Raw genomic sequence first — 20,324 nt, 5'->3', positions numbered from 1 at the left:
AAGGAACCCCTAGCATCCTCTACAGCAGGGGTTTCAACCTTAATTTCATTGAGAGCCACATCAGCGTAATGATTGCCCTCAAAGGGCCAGTTGTATCTGTAAGACTAGATGTCCAGAGCACCCCACCCCCTCTTACATTACAGTGCGTCTCCCTTACCTTGTGCTGCTGCCAGGAAGCTGGGGGCAGAGCTGAGAAGAAAAAAGTGCAAGGTCTGGAGGAGGACCAGAGTAGGGCTGGAGTCAACTGCCAGAGTCTGCTGAATGTTGAGACCGGGGAGGCAGAGATGAGCAGTTGCTGCAGCTGCACAGAGAGGTTCAGGATCTGTAGGAAAAGTTCTGGGGGGATTGTCAGGAACAAGCCTCTCTGCTGCTGCACAGAAGGGCTCAGAATCTGTAGGAAGAGTTCTGTCCTCCTCTCTGCTATTGACTGCTGAGACAAGGTGGGGGCAGCGACGAGGGGGTGCCGCAGCTGCAGTAGAGGTCCAGCAGGCTGGATTCGGCCTGCGGGCCTTGTGTTTGACCCATGTGCTCTAGGGAAACACTGGCTGTGGTTGCAACTGTGGCCATGCCCCATGCACCACTGTGGCAATCCACCCAAAGTCTAAAAAGACACCATGTATTTTAGGTACACCTGTAGGCTGGCTTTGTCTTTAACTGTTTTTGCCTTTGTCTCCTCTGTGCGCATGCTTTTGCAGGACAGTGATGACGAGCTCCAGTGGGACGAGGGGATCAGAGGTCATGTCTCTCCGGACAGTGACTCAGAGATGTGCGGGAAAAAGCGAAAAAAGAAGCACAAAGAAAAGAAAGAAAAGAAAACCAAAAAGAGGAAGAAAGATGAAGAGGTGGTTGTGGAGCGCAAGGTTTGTATGCAACTTCTAACCGGAGCTGAGCAGGGGAGACGGGAGGAAGAGAAGAGCCCTCCGAAACTGACAATTTCTGAAGTTAGAGCTAAAAATAAACAACAGACATTCTCGCTCAAAGGTATACAATATAGACTATGTTGATCTGCTAGCACACCAATAGGTATAATTTGGTAACCAAACAAAATAAATCCAGCACTGCGCTTAATATAGCTAGTCCAAATTAGTGCAAACAAAATCCTTCATCTAATGGTGAAGAGAAATCAGTGAAAAGATATTACGATCAAGTGAGAATCTTGCATACTCTTGACACTCACACCACAGTAAACTTTTGTGCACCACAGCGAACCTCCACCTTGGAAGTAACAGGTACGCTTACCAGAATGGTATGACTTCCTAATCAAGGAAAGTCAGTGTATGCTTTATATAGCAAGGCTCATTGGTGCTATCTTCTAGCCTTTTGCAAATATGTATCTTAACCAGGTACCCTCCAAGGCTTCGACCAGATCATGTAAAGAAAAGCCATAGTGTAAAACAGTTTAAAATTTCACGGACATCAGCTCCGCCCTATGCATTTTGTCAAATCTGACGTCTTCCGTGGTGTTGAAGTTAGAGTTGCCTGTGTTTCTTGCAGTATCTAATCAACTTTGTCCTTTCATAATTCTAAAAGAAGGTTAAAAAACAGGGAGGTGGAGGAGTTGCAGTAAGAAACAGATGGCTCTCCCAGGCATTGGCACTCATCAGGTTTAAAAGCCATTAATGCAGACAGGTTCAGAATGATGAGTACTTCAGCTGGGGAGTGGTGCAAACAGGGCAGGATCTGCAATCTATGCAACTGACGTGCTTTACAGCCCATTGGGGGCATTTTAGCTATTTCTCCTTGTTTCAGATCTGCATGCAGATAACTTTCTTTGATATATAAACATACCTAAGTGGCCATGTTCTTTTTTCCAGCAGGTGGAACAGAAATCCTCTGCAGTGCTGCTGGCCAGCTGGGGATTGGAGGATGTTGATCATGTATATACAGATGATGATTATCATACGCTAACCAACTACAAGGCCTTTAGCCAGTTTATGAGGTGAGAATGGTTCTTTGACTCTGCAGTGTGGGCTGATCTCATATCTTTCTTTTAAATGTTCTTCTTCACCATGCAAAAGAAGGGTGATAGTTTTCTTAGATTTATGTCCTTTTTTTGTCACCCTGCAGTAGTAGTAAAAGACTCATAGCCCCCTTCTGTCTGTATCACCCTGCAGGAGGAGAACAGACTCATAGCCCCCTTCTGTCTGTATCATCCTGCAGGAGGAGGACAGACCCATAGCTCCCTTCTGTCTGTATCACCCTGCAGGAGGAGGACAGACTCATAGCTCCCTTCTGTCTGTATCACCCTGCAGGAGGAGGACAGACTCGTAGCCCCCTTTTGTCTGTATCCCCCTGCAGGAGGAGGACAGACTCATAGCTTCCTTCTGTCTGTATCACCCTGCAGGAGGAGGACAGACTCATAGCTCCCTTCTGTCTGTATCACCCTGCAGGAGGAAGACAGACTCATAGCCCCCTTCTGTCTGTATCACCCTGCAGGAGGAGGACAGACTCATAGCCCCCTTCTGTCTGTATCACCCTGCAGGAGGAGGACAGACTCATACCCCCCTTCTGTCTGTATCACCCTGCAGGAGGAGGACAGACTCATAGCTCCCTTCTGTCTATATCACCCTGCAGGAGGAGGACAGACTCATAGCCCCCTTCTGTCTGTATCACCCTGCAGGAGGAGGACAGACTCATAGCTCCCTTCTGTCTGTATCACCCTGCAGGAGGAGGGACAGGTCAATAGTCCCATTTTGTCTGTGTCACTGTGTACCCTTTGCTATGGAAAGGAGAGGCTCCTAGTTATTATCTGTGTAATTTTCCTGGGAGAAGGGATCTGCTTATTATTCTGCTTCTGTCTTTCTCTTTTGCTTTCCTAATGGCTGCTGTTGACGTAAGCCCCCATGCTGTATCACATTGGAGATGTAGTGACAGACCCATGGCTCTTTGTCACTGTGTACCCATAGGCCTCTCATTGCCAAGAAGAACCCCAAAATTCCCATGTCAAAGATGATGACCATCCTTGGTGCCAAGTGGCGGGAATTCAGTGCCAACAACCCTTTCAAGTCATCACCCGCAGCAGTGGCGGCGGTGGCGGCAGCAGCTGCGGCAGCAGTGGCCGAACAAGTGACCGTCACCCTTCCCTCTTCTACCAGCGTCTCCCCAGCAATGCCAATCCGCAGGGCCAAGACCAAGGAGGGCAAGGGTAGGCCCTGTGGCAGAGCATGACGTGTCGCTTGTGTAATCTCTGCAGTGTGTTGCCATACTTTTAAAGGTAGCCATTTTGTATACCGGGCAAATATTTTAAAGCCTGCAGGCTACTGATTTCTTAGGAACCTGCGACCTCACTGTAACATGATGCACAAAGTAACTTGTACCACAGTGATGTCACAGGTCCCTAGTAAATAAGTAGACTCGGACATAATGGCTGCCTTTTAAAGGTACTGTTGAAAAACCCAACTCACCCCTGCAGAAGCTTGTCACCCCAACATTCCCCATCAGTGCTTTCGCCCACTCTTCACATTTGTTCTTTGTCTCAGGTCCTGGCCACAAGAAGTACAATAAGGGCCCCAGAGGGTCCGATCCTAAAAAAAAAGTAGGAAAAAAGAAAATGAGCATGCTGAAGATAAAAATTGCTGGAGTAAAACGCAAGGCTGGAAGTTCGGTAAGTGTTTGATTTGTGTTTTTATTTTATTTTTTTTATATTTGTTTTAGATAAATGTCCTTAACCCTTCACCCAGGAAAGATTGGCTGATCACGTGACCACTGTGATTGGCTGTTACAGTGGCCACATGATCGGGAGCTGGTCCCGAGGGCTACCGATCATTAACGGAACCAGCTTGGTCTCTGTGTTGGGAGCATTCAGTGAGTGCGTTCTCAGCACAGAAACATTGGCCGCCCAGTGACGCATATGTGCAGCGTGTGGCATTAACCACCTGACCTCTGGAAGATTTACCCCCCTTCATGACCAGGCTTTTTCTTTTTTTTTGCAATCTGCACTGCGTTACTTTAACTGACAATTGTGCAGTCGTGTGACATTGTACCAAAATAAAATTTATATTGTTTTTTTCTACAAACAGAGCTTAATTTTGGTGGTATTTGAACACCCCCGCGTTTATTATTTTTTGCGACAATTTTGGGGAAAAAAAATAAAAAATATATATACAGTATACAGTATCTCACAAAAGTGATTACACCCCTCACATTTCTGTAAATATTTTATTATATCTTTTCATGTGACAACACTGAAGAAATGACACTTTGCTACAATGTAAAGTAGTGAGTGTACAGAGACAATGTGGGCTATGTGGGACTTTAAGTTAGACACCGGCAGTAGTGAGTGTACAGCTTGTATAACAGTGTAAATTTGCTGTCCCCTCAAAATAACTCAACACACAGCCATTAATGTCTAAACCGCTGGCAACAAAAGTGAGTACACCACTAAGTCTAAATGTTTAAATTTGGCCCAATTAGCCATTTTCCCTCCCTAGTGTCGAGTGACTCGTTGGTGTTACAAGGTCTCAGGTGTGAATGGGGAGCAGGTGTGTTCAGTTTGGTGTTATCGCTCTCACTCTCTCATACTGGTCACTGGAAGTTCAACATGGCACCTCATGGCATAGAACTCTGAGGATCTGTATAAAAGAATTGTTGCCTTAAATAAAGATGGTTTAGTCTATAGGAAGATTGCCAAGACCCTGAAACTGAGCTGCAGCACAAGGCCAAGACCATACAGCGGTTTAACAGGACAGATTCCACTCAGAACAGGCCTTGCCATGGTCGACCAAAGAAGTTGAATGCACATGCTCAGTGTCATATCCAGAGGTTGTCTTTGAGAAATAGACGTATGAGTGCTGCCAGCATTGCTGCAGAGGTTGAAGGGGTGGTGGATCAGCCTGTCAGTGCTCAGACCATACGCCGCATAGTGCATCAAATTGGTCTGCATGGCTGTCGTCCCAGAAGGATCTGTAATGTGAACCTACACTGGACCCCCTCCCGTTCCCCCCCCCCCCCCCCTGGTCCCGCTGTAACAGTGTCCCGTAATCCCCCGCTGTCTGACATTGGGACGCCACTTCACCGGTCCAAGGCTTAATCTGTTGAGAGGTATAATGAGAGGTATGGAGAGGAGGCATTCTAATTGGTCAGCACCGTCACATGGACAGCACTGACCAGTCAGAATCCGTCTAGCCTGTCCTGTCAGCGCTGGAGGAGAGGAGAGAAAGCTAGGAAGATTTTAATCCCCCGAACCTGTGAAGTGGTGTCCCGGTGCCTGACAGCGGGGGATCGCGGGACTCTGGTACAGTCTGACGGGGTCCAGTGTAAGCTCACCTTATAGATTTTCTGTAAAGGTGAACTTACTTTTTAAAAAGAAAAAAAGTATAAAACGAATGGTGCAGCGCCTTGTCTCTGTGCACACAAAAAAACATAAACCAATAAAGCAATAAAAATTCCAGTCCATGTTGCATGCCTTAATAATACTTCGGTGTCTTCCACCTTGATAAAGTGACTGTGCAGATATAACCGTTGGTGCCACTTACTCCTCCAGCAATATGAACTCACCAGACAATAAGCTGCAGGTAAACGCAGCAGAGACAGCATGGGATATAAACCAACTACAAGTTCTCTATGGCAATCACCAGGAGTTTTCACTCTTCACTTCCAGGGGGGGGGGGGGGGGGGGGTGCGACCATCTGGGCAGGATGCTTTATAAAAAATAGCTTAGCACGTGGAGCCGCAAAAATATCGCATTTAGTGTAGCATTTTTTGAATAAAATTCAGATGAATCGCAAAAATGCCACAAAAATGAATCCAGCATTGACAAACATACAGAGAATCGGCCGAACACACTGGAATGGACACCAGCCCAAAAATCAGAAGCGGCGGCGTGACGTCAGCACGTAGACTCCACCTACGTTGGGTAGAGCCCACGTGCTGATGTCACGCCACCTGCCTGAACTGTCTGTGTTTCCTGAACACAGAACTGTCTTTATTTCTCTTTAGCAAATCAGATTCCCTTTTTTTTCTATTCTTATTTTCTTACATGCCCCAGTAGCATGACAAGGTGACTCTTGTTTGGGCATATGCAGCAACAGAGATATTTCTTCCTTCAGATATTTTGATCCAGAAAGCCTTGAGTGATGTCTACCAATATGTGCAGATGTACATTTTTATTTTGCCAATGGTTTTTATGGTTTTGCATTGTGCTGACCCCTTTTCCCGATGTTATAACTTCCTGTAGAGTGAGGAGATGGAACTTGCCGAAGTGTCGGACTTGGAGAACTCCAGCGTCCATAGCTCCTCTGCACCTTCGGATGCCTCAGGAAGAGTGAAGAGGAAGAGAGGGAGACCGGCAGGGAAGAAGAAGAAAAAGAAAGGTAATTGGGAGGTTTAAAGAGAACTCATCATTATGTAATAGACAAAGTTCATGAAAGTGTGTGTGTGTGTGTGTGTGTGTGTGTGTTAGGCATTGTACTTCGTTCTCCTAGGGATGAAGGTTTTACATTTTATTGGAAGTGTCCAAATATCTTTACCCTAGTCTTCCTTAATCCCTTTCTGTGGACGGGAGCCAGCCCTTTTAAGAGATCCTAACACAGGTCTTCCTAATTCCTAACATGGGCTTCCTGATCATGTGATCTCTGTGATTGGCTGTCACAGTGATTACGTGATTGGGAGCAATTTTTACTGACTCTCAATCATTTACGGCACAGTTGTAGTGCTGGGGGCACACAATTGAGTGGGTTCTCCACCTAAAACAGCAACCCTTGCCATACACATACTGTGTGTGGCGGTGAGACATAAAGTGCACCACCATGTTGCCGCATACTTTATATGCATACTGCTGGCCTTAAGGCATTAACCCTTGTTTGTTGCTTAGCTAAGCTCTCTCTCCTGACAGTGACTCAATAGCTCATCTTCCCCCTGTATCCCCCCCCCCCCCCCTCCTGATGTGGCAGCTCAGCTTACCCTGCTCCCCCTTCCAGCAGTGACTCAGCAGTTTAACTTCACACTCCCGTGTGGCAGTTTAACTCACTATGCTCCCCCTCCCAGCAGTGACTCAGTAGTTTTCCTTCCACCTCCGGACGTGGCACCTTAGCTCCCCCTGCTCTCCCAACAGCAGCGAGCTCAGCTCACCCTGCTCCTCCTCCTACCAGTAAATTAGCTGCCATTCTTCCCCATTCTTGGCAACTCATCTCACTCCCTCCCAACAATGACTCAGCAGTTCAGCTTTCCCCTCCCAGCAGTGTCATGGCAGCTCAGCTCACCCTTCTCTCTCACCAAGCAGCGACTCGGCAGTTAATTTCATCATACAGATGGGCTATCGGGGGGGGGGGGGGGGGGGTGAGATCAGTGGCAGGCTTCTTAACCTCCCTGGCGGTATCCCCGAGCGTGACTTGGGGTGGATTTTTTAGGCTAGGATCGGTATCCCCGAGTCACGCTCGGGGTAGATGTGCAGAGCGCGCAGCGCTGTCTCTTACCTTCTTACCTTCGGAACTGGGAGGGAAATTCAAATGTTGCACCAAACACAAACACATAACACATTTATATTATATATATTTGTGTATATATATATATATATATATATATATATATACACACACACACATATATATATATATATATATATATATATATAACGCATGAATTATAATCTAATCAATAATATAATTTTATTATATATATTATATAATAAAATTATATTATTGATTCGATTATAATTCATGCGTTTGTGTTTCAAATTTATCACATCTGGGATGTCTACTAGAGTCTTGTTTTGGTCAGGTTTAAGTCAGTAATTACTAAGAATTGTAGGCCTATAATACATAACGCCAAATTTCCATGAAAAGCATTGTACCGCTTTTGGTACAGAATTCCTGACATAATCATACCGCCAGGGAGGTTAAAGCATTGGTAAAGGCAAAACCTTTTTTCTCTTTCGTTCATTGACGGACACAGCTCCTGATTCTTCTTGGGTTATACTGCCCCCTACAGGAGTAGGACACTAGGCAGGAAAAAGCTTGACTATGCCTATGGGCAGTCCCGGGGGGTATACACCCACTCTCAGCTATAGGCAGTCAGTTTTTTTCTACCTAGTCAGGAGTAAGGACCTAATTCCTTGCTGGGATCTCTGGTCCTGGTGATTTTTTCTTTTTAAATGGAATTTTTTCCTATCTTTGTTATTTTGTTCCTGTGAGAATCTACTATCAACTGCTGGACTGGGCGAAGGACTGTATAATCTAGATCCAGAGGGTTCCCCCAGTCTGGCCAGCGAGCGCCTGCAGACCTCAGCTCTGCGCTAGGTCGGCCGCAACATAGCCCCACTGGACGGGGGCTGGCCTGCGAGTTAATTGTCTCGCAAGGACGCATAGGACCTGGCCTCGGCCTGAGTCGCAGCGTTTCTCCTGGCCGACAGCACCCACATTACGATGGAGCTGTGGTCTGTCCGGAGCAGTGCCCACCCTGTTCCTGGAATGATAAGTAGCTTTCCCCCCTCTACTCCTTGAGGGTTTTGGGATGGACAAGGGCCCCTCCTTGGGACGGTGGGATCCCGGGTTCCCCTCCTTCCCCCCCAGCCCCTCCCTGGGACGGTGGGACCCCCAGGTTCCCCTCTTTCCCCCCAGCCCCTCTAAAATTTTGGTGGTCACTGTGGGTCTTTCAGCCCCCTCCTCCCCACCTCCCTGGGTGAGGGTATGAGCTGGCTGTTGCCACATGCTCTTAAGGGGGGCTTTGATCTGCATTTTTTAATATTGTCAGTTTTTTTAAATCTGCGCCATTGGCAGCCAAGTAAACCGGAAGTGACGTCACTTCTGGGTTACTTGATGGGAGACCCGATCAAAGCCAAATGCGGCTTCGTTTGGGACTCTAACCAGCCGGTGGATGTGCTGGCTGCTTGCTCGGGTGTCCCGGTGGGACGAGGGAGACCCAGGCAGAGCGGCAAGAGGGGAACGTCCCCTCCTGCTTGCTGGGGTAACGGCCAAGTGGCTGCTGAGCCGCATCAGTTGTTATCAATAGAAAGCCGCTGCAAGCTCTAAAAAAATGTACCGGTTTGATGCCTGCAGCTGTGGGCATCACCCCAGTATAACCACTTCTGCAAGCGGGAAGCGGTTAAATTGCTTACAGACTGCCAATCTTCCTGCATAGTTTCTAGTTGGGTCATTTGCACACGGGTGTAATAATTGACTTATGTGTACTTCAGAATGTCAGTTAGTAAAGAAAATAAAAAATAATCAATTGTATGTAAAGACCTGAGTAATGTTAAGTATAGGCAAACAAGGCCGGTACACATCTATGCATATTGCTTTTGATCCGTTTCTGCAGTGCTTTTATTAGTGCTTTTTGCATTTTTTGCACACGCGTTTTGCATTTTTTATGCTTTTGTGTTTTTTTTGGCCAATTTGTTGTTGAGCAGATATAAAAATGCAAATCGCAGCAAAATCATGGGAAAATCGCACTAAATGTTTTTATGCAGCTTCTCCATTCAGGTCTATTGAACCAAAAATGCACTGTATTGCGTTTAAAAAAGTCTCTTACCCTTTCCAAAAATGCAGCAGCTGAAAAAAGCATAGATGTTAACAGGTCACATAGGAAACCCTGTTAAATGGACTGCAGTGGGTTGCTGCAAAAAGGTGTGAACCAGGCCCAAGGCTCCATTCACACGTATGCGTTTTTTCATGCTTTTTGCAGAAACTCATTTCGTTTTTTTTTTTTTAACATGGATTCCTATGGAACACGTTTACATCAATGCATTTTTGTGCCTCTGCCTTTTTGGAAAGGGTCGGGGACTTTTTTTCCCCACAAAATGCAGCGTTTTGCATGTAATAGACTTCAATGGGATTACATTAAAAATGCGTTTTTGAAGCGTTTTGCATTATTTAATCTGTCCAACAACAAATTAACCAAATAAAAGAAAAAAATAATAAAAAAACGCTAAACGTATTAAAAACACATCAAAAACCTATGTCCAAAAACATGAAAGCACATCAAAAAGCACTGCTGAATGGTTTAAAAGCAACATGCATAGGTGTGAATCGAGCCTAAAGGTGCATAAGCGCATTAATGAGTAAAATTCTTCATTGCCAGTGTTGTGATATACTCATTTATACTCGCGTAAACATGTTTATAGGCAAGTAAACACGCGTATGTGGGTAAATTACTGCACTCAAATGAAAAATGTTCTATTTTTGTTTTGCCCTGTACTCAACGCTGTATTAGCCCTTCTTTACACTGCCACGGCTTCAAAGTCACGCGACTTTGAGTCCTCATGCACCCGGGGCTTTAGAAAAAAAACGAGCTGCAAAGCCACTACCAACGCCAAGAAAAAGTGGCTGTAAAAATGCGCTTTTTGTAGCTTTTTCCATTGGTGTTGATGCTCGTTTAGCCGCGTTAGCGTTTAGCAGTGTTTATCTGCCTCTATTCAATATAAATGGTTTCTTATGAGAGCCATCTTTGATATGACTTTCGGTGCGACTTGTGCTCTGAGGATCTTGAAGGGGAACCCCACGCCAAAACTAAAACTAAAAATCTGCGTAGGGCCCCCCCCCTCCCCCAAGATCCATACCAGGCCCTCTGGTCTGGTATGGATTTCAAGGGGAACCCCCGTGCAAAAAAAAAAAAAAAAAACTGGCGTGGGGTCCTCCCCAAAATCTATACCAGATCCCAAGGCCCAAGGGCCTCTTCCCGACAACCCTGGGTTGGTTGTGGGGCTCTGCGGGTAGGGGGCTTATCGGAATTTTGAAGACCCCTTTAACAACAGGGCCCCCAGATCCCCCCCCCCATGTGAATGAGTATGGGGTACATTGTAGCTCTACCCATTCACCCCAAAAAAGGCAGTGTAGGTAGTGTAAATAAAGACAAGAAACGGTTTTGAGAAGTCCTTTATTAAAAATCTTCCCCTGATCTTCTCCCTCGGGTCTCCTTCCTCTGATCTTCTCCCTCAGGTCTTCTTTGTCTGGTCTTCTTCCTCTGATCCTCTCCCACCAGTGTTCTTTCTCTGGTCTTCTGCCTCCGCTGCTGCTGTCTTCTCCGCCACCGACCCAGTCATCCTCCGGCGCTGTCTCCCGTGATTATGCCAGATCCGCTGTCTGCCGCTGACGTCACATGACTACACAAGGGGTGGATTTCCGGGTGACGTCCCTGGGTGGCCACTCCCCATGGCTTTATAAGAAGCGAAAGAGAGCGGACCTGCCATAATGACGGGGGACAGCGCCGGAGGAGGACCGGGTCGTTGGCGGAGCAGACAGCAGCAGCAGAGAAGACCGGAGGAAGAAGACCAGGGGGAGAGTATTGGAGGAAGATTTTTTTTTAAAAAGGACTTCTCAAACCCATCTCTTGTCTTTATTTACACTACACTGCCTATTTTGGGGTGAATAGGTAGGGGTAAAATGTACCCCATACTCATTCACATGGGGGGGGCGGGATATGCAGAGCCCCCCTGCCCCAAAGCACCCACCCCCCCATGTTGATGGTATGTGGCCTAGTATAGTCCGGGGGAGGTGGGCTGCTCGCTCGTCCCCTCCCCTTTCCTGACCTGCCAGGCTGCATGCTCAGATTAGGGTCTGGTAATGTTGGCGTGGGGTTCCCCTTCAAGATCCTCAGAGCACAAGTCAGATCATTATGATCAATGGGCTCTCATATCATTGATATTGACATGTCAAAAAAAAACAAAAAATGCTTGACTCGGCTTAACGCTGTATCCGGCGTGATTTTTTTTCTTGAAGGGCAACTTTTTTATTTGTTTTTATTTTTTTACCCTTTGTGACTCTAGTTGTTGTGGAAGAAGTCATCTCTGCAGGGGAAGGTTATGAAACTGACCACCAGGACTACTGCGAGGTCTGCCAGCAAGGGGGTGAGATTATCCTGTGTGATACCTGTCCGCGGGCCTATCACCTGGTGTGCCTGGAGCCAGAGCTGGAGCGAGCACCTCAGGGCAAGTGGAGCTGCCCTCATTGTGTAAGTTGTCACTCCATAATTTATGGCCCTTTGTGGTATTTTTTTAATTTATTTATTTTGCATAGAATGGGGAAAAGAAAGAACTTCTGTCTATCCCCGTACACACGGGTCGAATGCCGGGCAACATAAGGCGGATAAAATAAAAACGGCCGACATTAGGCCCATGTGTATGTCACCTGGACCGATAGACCGAAAGTCCAGGAAAAATCGAAGTAACGCTAAACCTGCTTTGTGCCACATTCTAAAACCTAATCTAACCCTGTAAAGCAAAAATCACGGTACGTACCTATTCTGCGAGTGATCCGGTCCCAGCATCAGCTGTCAGCGGTGGCTTCAGCGTGGAGGGGGGTGCAGGAGAGGCATCAGACAACTGAAGCCCCATGGTAACTCTATGGGTGACGTCACTTCCCAGGCATTTCACAGCCGTTGTTGGTCCTCTCCTGCGCAGAGCGCCCGCCCCTGGAGACTGGACTGGATCGGCTGCAAAACAGGTAAGTACAGCTTTTAGAAAGATTAGGGTTAGAATGTGGCACAGAGCAGGTTTAGCGTTAGTTAGGTATTGCCTTGACTTCTTCTTTAACAGGAACCGCTGCCTCTCACATTCATGCCTCCTCCTGCTGTTGCAGCTGCTGGCTCTGTATGGTAGGCTGATAGACGCTGTAAACCAGGCCTGGAAATATTGGTAATCACCCTGGAGCACACGGGGACGCAGTTGGGGAAGTGAAGTCTCGTGGGGCTGTTTTGTGGGTGTGGCTATGAGATTCAGCGCTTCCTGCACCTTTCTCTGTCCAGTGGGAACACAGGGGTGGGTTTTGCCATTTATAAAGAGCAGTTCCAAGTGTACCACAAAGCACAGCAGAACCTCAGAATTCATCATTACACATAAAAAACAGCTATACATATAAAAGATCAATAACAAAGCCATTGCTACACTTAGTTTGCACCCCCTCTCTTTCTTTTTGGCCCCCTTCCAGGAAGTCATTGTTGATAAGGAAGGGCAGGGTTTTCCTGTATGTGGGAACAGATCATGTTTTTACATGTGGGTTATTTACTTTATGTGTTATCCCCCTCTGTAAAGGTCTCTGCTACTTTTGGTGGTAGGGAACATTATAACATTTACTAAGTGTTTTGCTTAGGTGGGGGCATACAGTGGGTATAGAAAAGAATCACCCCCCTCCCTTTAAAATAATCACATTTTGTTGCTTTGCAGCCTGTTTGCTCAGTGCAACTTATAACACTTATAACAAGTGAAAGATATAACACCAACATATAAAAAAAAATTCAAAAACAGAATCACTAAGTTAGAAAAAGGATGTTCCCTCCTTTAAGGATTCTGTTGACAGACGCTTTGAAATTGTATTGAAGGCAGCCTTTGCTCTTGCTGGTCCTGCCCTACAACCAGGTGTTGCAGCCCTGTCCGTTTGTCAGACTCTTGCCAGCTGTACTGGACAAATGAGCAGAGAACACAATCCTGTCTTTGAGGAACCTATTCTTCTGGAACAATTGCAGTTCAATCGCCTCAGCACTGTTATTTTGGAATGTAATTCGCCAGGTCACTAGCATGACACTGCTCTCTGAGCATCTTCGCAGAATTCTGTGGACAAAGGCTTGGTCTGCTAAGCTTGCATGCAAAATCAGTCTTATGTGCATGCCTTTCAATGGTGAATGCCTGTTTGGGGAATCCCTTGGGGTTCACAGCCAAAAATGTTTCTTCCCCAAGATTGCTTCTCTGAGGTCCAACTGATGGCCTGTCAAGTCAAACAAGCATCCCTCTTCTCGCTTATCATGAGGGTTCTGGGCCCCATGGTTTCCTCCTACGAAGCTGTTCCCTTTGTTTAGTTCCACTGAAGACCTTTGCAGCTCAGCATGATGTAGGACAAGCAGATTCCTATTCAGGATCAACTGCTATGGCTGGCAAACCAGGCACAAATCTCCATGGTTTGGTAGATTTCCAACTCAACCTTGGAATCCAGGAAATCTACTCCCTGGAAGGTGGTAATAACTGACACAAGCCTGAAAGGCTGGGGTGGGGATCTTCAACTCCCTCACTACCCATTGAACCTGGTCCCCACAGAAGTCAATTCCCTCCCAACAACTTAGAGCCATAAGACTGCATCTTCTGCACTGGACCCCTATCCTACATGGTCACCCAGTCAGGGGACAGTTGGACAGTGCCACAGCTGTGGCCTACTTAAACCATTGTACCTGCTTAAGGGGAGCTCCAGAAGTCAGACTGCCATGAACGAAGCAATCATTCTCTCCTGGACGGACTACCATATTTCAACCCTTTCCGCTGTCTACACACCCAGAGTTGTAAATTGGCAAGCAGACTGCCTGAGTCAACAGTGCCTTTACCCCAAGATCTTCCTGATGCTCTCTCAGAAATGGGGAACATCAAATGTTGACATGATTAAACACAATAGGCTAGGTGGGACTTTAAGTGAGACCCCAGCAGGTAGTGCCCGGGGTCTCCATCCTTGTATCAAGAAAAAAATTAGGGATTGAAAGGCATTGTGCTTTACAGGCCATGCCCCATATATAAAATCCCAATCTGTCTTTATACTGCATCCCCCAAGGGGATGGAGATGTAATGCTTCTCAGCTGGTCCTTTCCAGTTTGTACCATCGTTAAAACTTAGTTATTTGAGTTTTGAGACAACTGACCAGTCATGGATGAGGATGGGTTGGGGGAGGTTTGGGCTGTCTCCCTCCCACCTGTTCCCCCATCCATCCATTAGCAGCCATGTGCTCCCAGTGTGGAGACACTAAATTAGAAAGTGTTAGGACTGCAGATTAAACAGGGTGTCGTGTAGTGGCTCTGCAGCTTACACATGCGTTTGCAAATGTGTGTCAACTAAACCCCTGTTCTTTGTATCATGAGACAGGTCTACTTTTTTGGTGACAGACTGGAGAATGAGTACATCAGATTGGGGGCTGGCTGACTTCCATGCACCTCTTATAATCCATTTTTTTTTCTTGAAATGTTGACATGATGGCCTCCAGATTTAACAAAAAGCTGGACAGTTTTATTGGCAGGTCCAGAGATCCCATGGCCTTTGCAGTGGAAGCTATGGTGGTTAACTGGTCCCAGTTCAGACAGGTGTATGTATTCCCTCCAGAGAAAATTCTCACTCAACCACCCCATAAGATAGAGGATGAACTGGTTATGGTGATCGTCATAGCTGCAAATTGGCTCAGAAATACTTGGTTTACGGACATACACAGACTTCTGCTAAACAGGTTACAGGGCCCTCTGTTTCACCCTGCTTCTCAGTCGTTGGCTTTAACAGAATGGCTGTTGAATCTCAGGTCCTGAAGGATAGGGACATTTCTGACTCTGTCATTCCTACCTTGCTCAAGGCAAGAAAATCCACCTCTTGTAGGATCTACCATTACAGGTTTTGGCCTTATCCATTCTGTTCCAAAAACCTTTTGGCTTTGCACTCTCTTGTCAAGACCATTATAGGAGTTGCTTGTGTTAGTCCCCACTCTGACCACCTATGTCTTCATAAGACCTGAATCTGATACATTCAGTTCTTAAAAAAACAAAACAAAACAAAAAAACACCTTTTTGGACTGATTCATCCCATTGAAGGATCTCACTTCTGTCAGGCATGTCTGAGTTAATGAACCTTTCTTGCAAGAAGCCTTTTCTTGTCTTACACAGGGACACGAATGGTCCTGAGACCCAGGTCTTCCTTCCTTCCCAAGGTTGTTTCTTCCTTTCACCTCAATAAGGACATTATTCATCCTTCCCTATGTCCTGTTCCTGAAACATGCAAGGAGATTTCACTCCATTGCCTGGAGGTAGAGTTAGGGTCTCCCGAGCTGCAATGTCTTCTTTGAGAAGTCACTTTTTGTCCTCCCTGAAGGCCCCAAGAATCGACACCCTGCTTCCTCTTCCACCATTGCTAGGTGGTTCAGGCTGCTAATTATCAGGGCTTACACCCTCAAGGAACGGGTTCTTACCTTCCCTAATATGGCCCATTCCACCAGATCTTCACCTGATCTTCTAATATTTTTAAAAGTGTCTTGAACGTGCATCTCAAAGAACACAACATACAGGGATATGGGAAATGATTGCCGACATTGACACACATGCACCTTCACAGGTTGAAGTTGATGGACTATTGTCTTCAACCTTACCTACTTTGAAACTAAATATGAAAAGCCTAAATTCTGTTCAAAGTTTATGGGGGAAAAAAAGGGATTGTAAAATTGAAAATCTCCTTTTAAAGGAAAAGCATGCTTGTTTTTATGCACATTTCTTTATGCTTGTCTTTATGCACATTTCTTTATTAGAGTCATTGTTTGATAAAAAAAAAAAAAAAAAATTAAAAATATTTTTAATACATTCAATTTGTAATATTTCAAAAGAGTATTTCTCTTTTACTGCTTGCAATCTGTAGGTGGAGCACTAAGCAAGTCTAGACAGCAGCTAAAGTCTTAGCAGGTGTCGCACTTGACAAACGTGTGAAAAATTCACTCGCCTCTCCCCTTCTATTGGTGCCACCCGATTGGCTTCTTGTGTTGCTTCTCCCTCCCCTTCTTTGAGCTCTACTGTACAGACTGTAAATTGGACACAAAAGGCTGCTTCCAAGTCAAATTTAAGTATTGCTAACTCTTACACTGCTTGCAATAAACTTAAGGATGGATTAATGAATATTGAGCTGCGATAATTTATACCTTTTTATCTTTGTTTGGAGTTCAGCTGAAAATGAAAAGCCACTCCCATGTTAAAAGACAAGGAAAATGCATGAATAACTTCAAATTGCACTCATCAATTTAAACTGGGGCGGATGGTAATGGATGCTGTCAGTGTAATCCAGCTTCTCTAGCCCTCAGCTCTCTCTTACTAAGGTTCGGGTAGCCACGCTCTACGCGTTTCATCGTAATGACATCATTAGGGGCACAGTAATGTATGCATTAGCCTTGTCTTCTAACATGTAAGTGGCTTAAAACAAACGGTGAGCACTATGTAGGTTTCCACTGTGTTTTAACATGGGAGATGTGTCAATCCATCCATTCACTACCTGAGCTGCTGGTAATCACCATAGTTCCATGGGTTACAGTAGATTTTGATAATCAGGCTGAGGAGGTGTTGATCTGATCAAATAAGAGAGCATTTTGATCTTTGTTGTGCGGGTCAATATATTAATGGGAGAGCCCATCCAAAAGGGGATCCATCATGGTGGAGGTTTTCAACTTTCATGTTCCTTCTGCCCTTGCTTGGAGTGAAGTCACACTGATTTTTTTTTTCATGGAACTTTGTGTTTATTGTGTTTTCACACATTTATTAAATTAATTTGCTTAATTGAATAAGGATTTTGTGTTTTATTACTTTATTGCCTTTATGATAAGATTTTGGGCACATTTATATGATTGATATTACTGTTGCTAGCACAGTATTGTGGGTATTTATAAAACTTTGTTTATGTTGCGTTTTACTTATTTTTGACTCTTGGTCGACAGGAGAAGGAAGGAATCCAGTGGGAGGCCAAAGATCTGGAAGAGGAGGAGATGGAAGAGCGCCGACGAGACAGACGAGAGGAGGAGGATGACCACATGGAGTTCTGCCGTGTGTGTAAAGATGGCGGGGAACTGTTATGCTGTGATGCCTGCGTGTCCTCCTATCACATCCATTGTCTGAATCCCCCTCTGCCCGACATCCCGCACGGAGAGTGGCTGTGCCCGCGGTGTACGGTGAGAAATGTGTATCCTCAGAAAAAAAAAGTTAGGGTTGAAACTGAATCCAAGATAGAAATAAAATATAAGATGTATACTTGTGATGGCCCGTTCACACCAATTGCGGTGGGTATGCATTGGTCGGCTATTCCAGCACCGTCCCACTTCAAGACAAGGCAAAATGCCTTGTCTCCTATGAGCCTGGTTCACACCACCCCATTGCGTTGTGCTCTGAAGAAAAGTACGGCAGGGGGTACTTTTTCCCAATGCAGTGCGAGGCAATCCACTATGTGGCAGTTAGTAGAAATTTCCCTATGTGACATTACAATAAGGTTTGTAAAAAAAAAAAAATAAGAGTGTGATGTGTGATCAGTGCATTGGCACTACAGTTGTCCCCCCACATCACACTTCACCCCATGGTGGCTGGTGTGAATAGCCCTTTAACCTCCTTAGCGGTATTCCCGAGTGTGGCTCGGGGTGACATTTCAGAGCCATTAGCGGTAACCCCCGAGCCACACTCGCTGGATCCTGTAAGAGAGGGTACTCACCTTGTCCCCGGGATCCAGCAATGTATCTCGGCGGTGTGCGGCGACCGGATCTTCCTCCCAATGCTCTGTGCCCCGGCTTCCGTCTCCTGCGACGTGATGCTCACAGTGGGGTGGAACTGGCGGCAAATTCAAATAAAAACACACCAAACACACTGATACATTACAAAATAAAATAAATTCACATTAGTTTGCCCCCCAGTGCCCTTTCCTGCTGTTTTACTGTACTTTTTATGTATGTGTATATATATATATATATATATATATATATATATATATATATATATACACACACACATACACGTTTTTCATATATATATATATATATATATATATATATATATATATATATATATATATATATATATATATATATATATATATATGAAGATACGCATATATATATATATATATATATATACACAGTATACATACATATATATATATATATATATATATATATATATATATATATACATACATACATACATACATACATACCTTAACTTATTTATAGTTATTTATTATATTATAATTTATGATTTTGTGTTTCAAACTTTATCATACCAGAGATGTTGATGGTGAAAAAAAATTATAAGTAAATAGTTGGTTTGGGCTGCTTGTTCTTAAGAATTACATGCAAAATAATGGTACTGCTTTCAGCACCTAAAATCCGAAGGAATCATACCGCCAGGGAGGTTAAAGTGTTTTTGAACCTAAAAACAAAAATGTAATGTTTAAGACTGCAAAAGGCGGTGCCAGGTCAAATCCAGGTACTTTCACTGCTTGCATTTTAAGAAATAAATTTAATGATGTATGAAAGGGGAACTAATACTTACATCTGCCTAATGGTTCAAATGGATCCTAAACCTTCAGAAATTGTCGCCGGAACAAACTTATCATTTAAATCATTTGGGTCTAGTCCAGGACACAGCATTTCTCCCACAGGAGAAACTTCAGATTCTCATATCTCCGATTCAAACTCTTCAGTCCAGGATTGATCCAATTCTCTACATTTGCATGATAGTCTTGGGTCGGGTGGTAGCCTCTTTCGAGACAGTCCCATTTGCCCAGTTGTACTCCAGACCTCTACAACACAATATTTTGTTGTTGTTGGACATGCCTGTCCAATTCCTGGAGAGACCAATTTATTTGGCACTGATGGCCAGGGTATTGCACTACTGCAGGCTGTACTGCATAATTGGATTGGCACATAGACCCCCCAGCTAAGCCTACTTGGGAACTTAATGTTTCCAGACTGGCTTTCTCCCAGGTTTCTGCCCAAGGGGGCAGAGACCCCTCAACAGGGGTCCCCTTCTGTAGAACTTGACCTAGCAACTTTCCCCTCTGCTGCTTAGGCTTCAGACTATTTATGGGCTCTTCCCCTACCTTCTGAGCACACCTCCCCAGGGACTGACTGGAGTCCCATAAATATTCAGACTGCAGACTCTGTCTTCTCTCTCACTATATTCTAGAAATCTCTAGAAGACAAGGGAAAGTAATAGAGCAGCAGCCTTTGAAACAACAATCCCAACTCCCCCATGGTGCCTTGTCGTTTGCCAACATCTTCTTCACAGGTGCTGGGTTTTGACCATCTTGACTGGCATGCATGGGAGTTCATTCATCGCTGTACACAGGCACCGTGTGCAGCTTAGTGTACATTTCATAGATGACTGCGAGCAGATAGGTAACTTTATTTTCTTGCAGAAGAGACATTCCATATCTTTTCTGCAATATAGAACCTGCCTGCTTGTAAGTTTTGTTTTTTAGACTAAGGCCCCTTTCACACAGACCTGTCAGTTTTTTTGGCGGATCTGAACGGTCAACCCATGCATCTCTATGGGGCATCAGATGTCAGTGGAGACATGGCCGCTGACATCCGATCCAATCCGTCAAATCTGGACGGATGGAAACCCTTTTTTCCATCCATCCAGCGGATGGGATTGGATGAGAACGGACAGACGTTCCGTTCCCATCCGATTCCCCCATAGAGATGCATGGGGATCTGACAGCGGTGTCTCCGCACACAGCACGGAGAACAGCTGTCATCCTCCTGCTCAGCGGGGGATCGGCGGATGGATCCCCCGCTGAGAAAAACTGAGTCCGTCCGACGGACTCCATGTGTGAAAGAGCCCTAAAAGTGGAACTGGAACTAAACCCTCCTATCGTTTTCAGCCAAGGAAGCTGCCGTCTTGGCCTCTGTTTAATCTTC

The 20,324-nt window shown here is 45.3% G+C and overlaps 1 protein-coding gene across 2 annotated transcripts in view; it reads left to right on the top strand.

Moving 5' to 3' along the window:
• The window catches only part of CHD3 (chromodomain helicase DNA binding protein 3), a 407,921-nt gene that overhangs the window by 47,048 nt on the left and 340,549 nt on the right, over positions 1–20,324 (top strand). The window contains exons 3-9 of one of the 2 annotated variants that reach the window (XM_082254656.1): positions 696–860; positions 1,818–1,939; positions 2,907–3,145; positions 3,480–3,604; positions 6,176–6,311; positions 11,699–11,883; positions 17,355–17,585. In XM_082254656.1, coding sequence (XP_082110782.1) covers positions 696–860; positions 1,818–1,939; positions 2,907–3,145; positions 3,480–3,604; positions 6,176–6,311; positions 11,699–11,883; positions 17,355–17,585 — 1,203 coding nt within the window. Of the gene's footprint in view, positions 1–695; positions 861–1,814; positions 1,940–2,906; positions 3,146–3,479; positions 3,605–6,175; positions 6,312–11,698; positions 11,884–17,354; positions 17,586–20,324 lie in introns of both variants that reach the window. The other variant, XM_082254655.1, reaches the window with a different exon arrangement.

This window comes from Pelophylax lessonae (assembly GCF_965119305.1).
Source record: "Pelophylax lessonae genome assembly, chromosome: 4".
In the NCBI taxonomy this organism is placed as follows: Eukaryota; Metazoa; Chordata; class Amphibia; order Anura; family Ranidae; genus Pelophylax; species Pelophylax lessonae.
The sequence above is the reverse complement of the archived record's forward strand: the minus strand, read 5'-3'. Positions and strand labels throughout refer to the sequence as shown.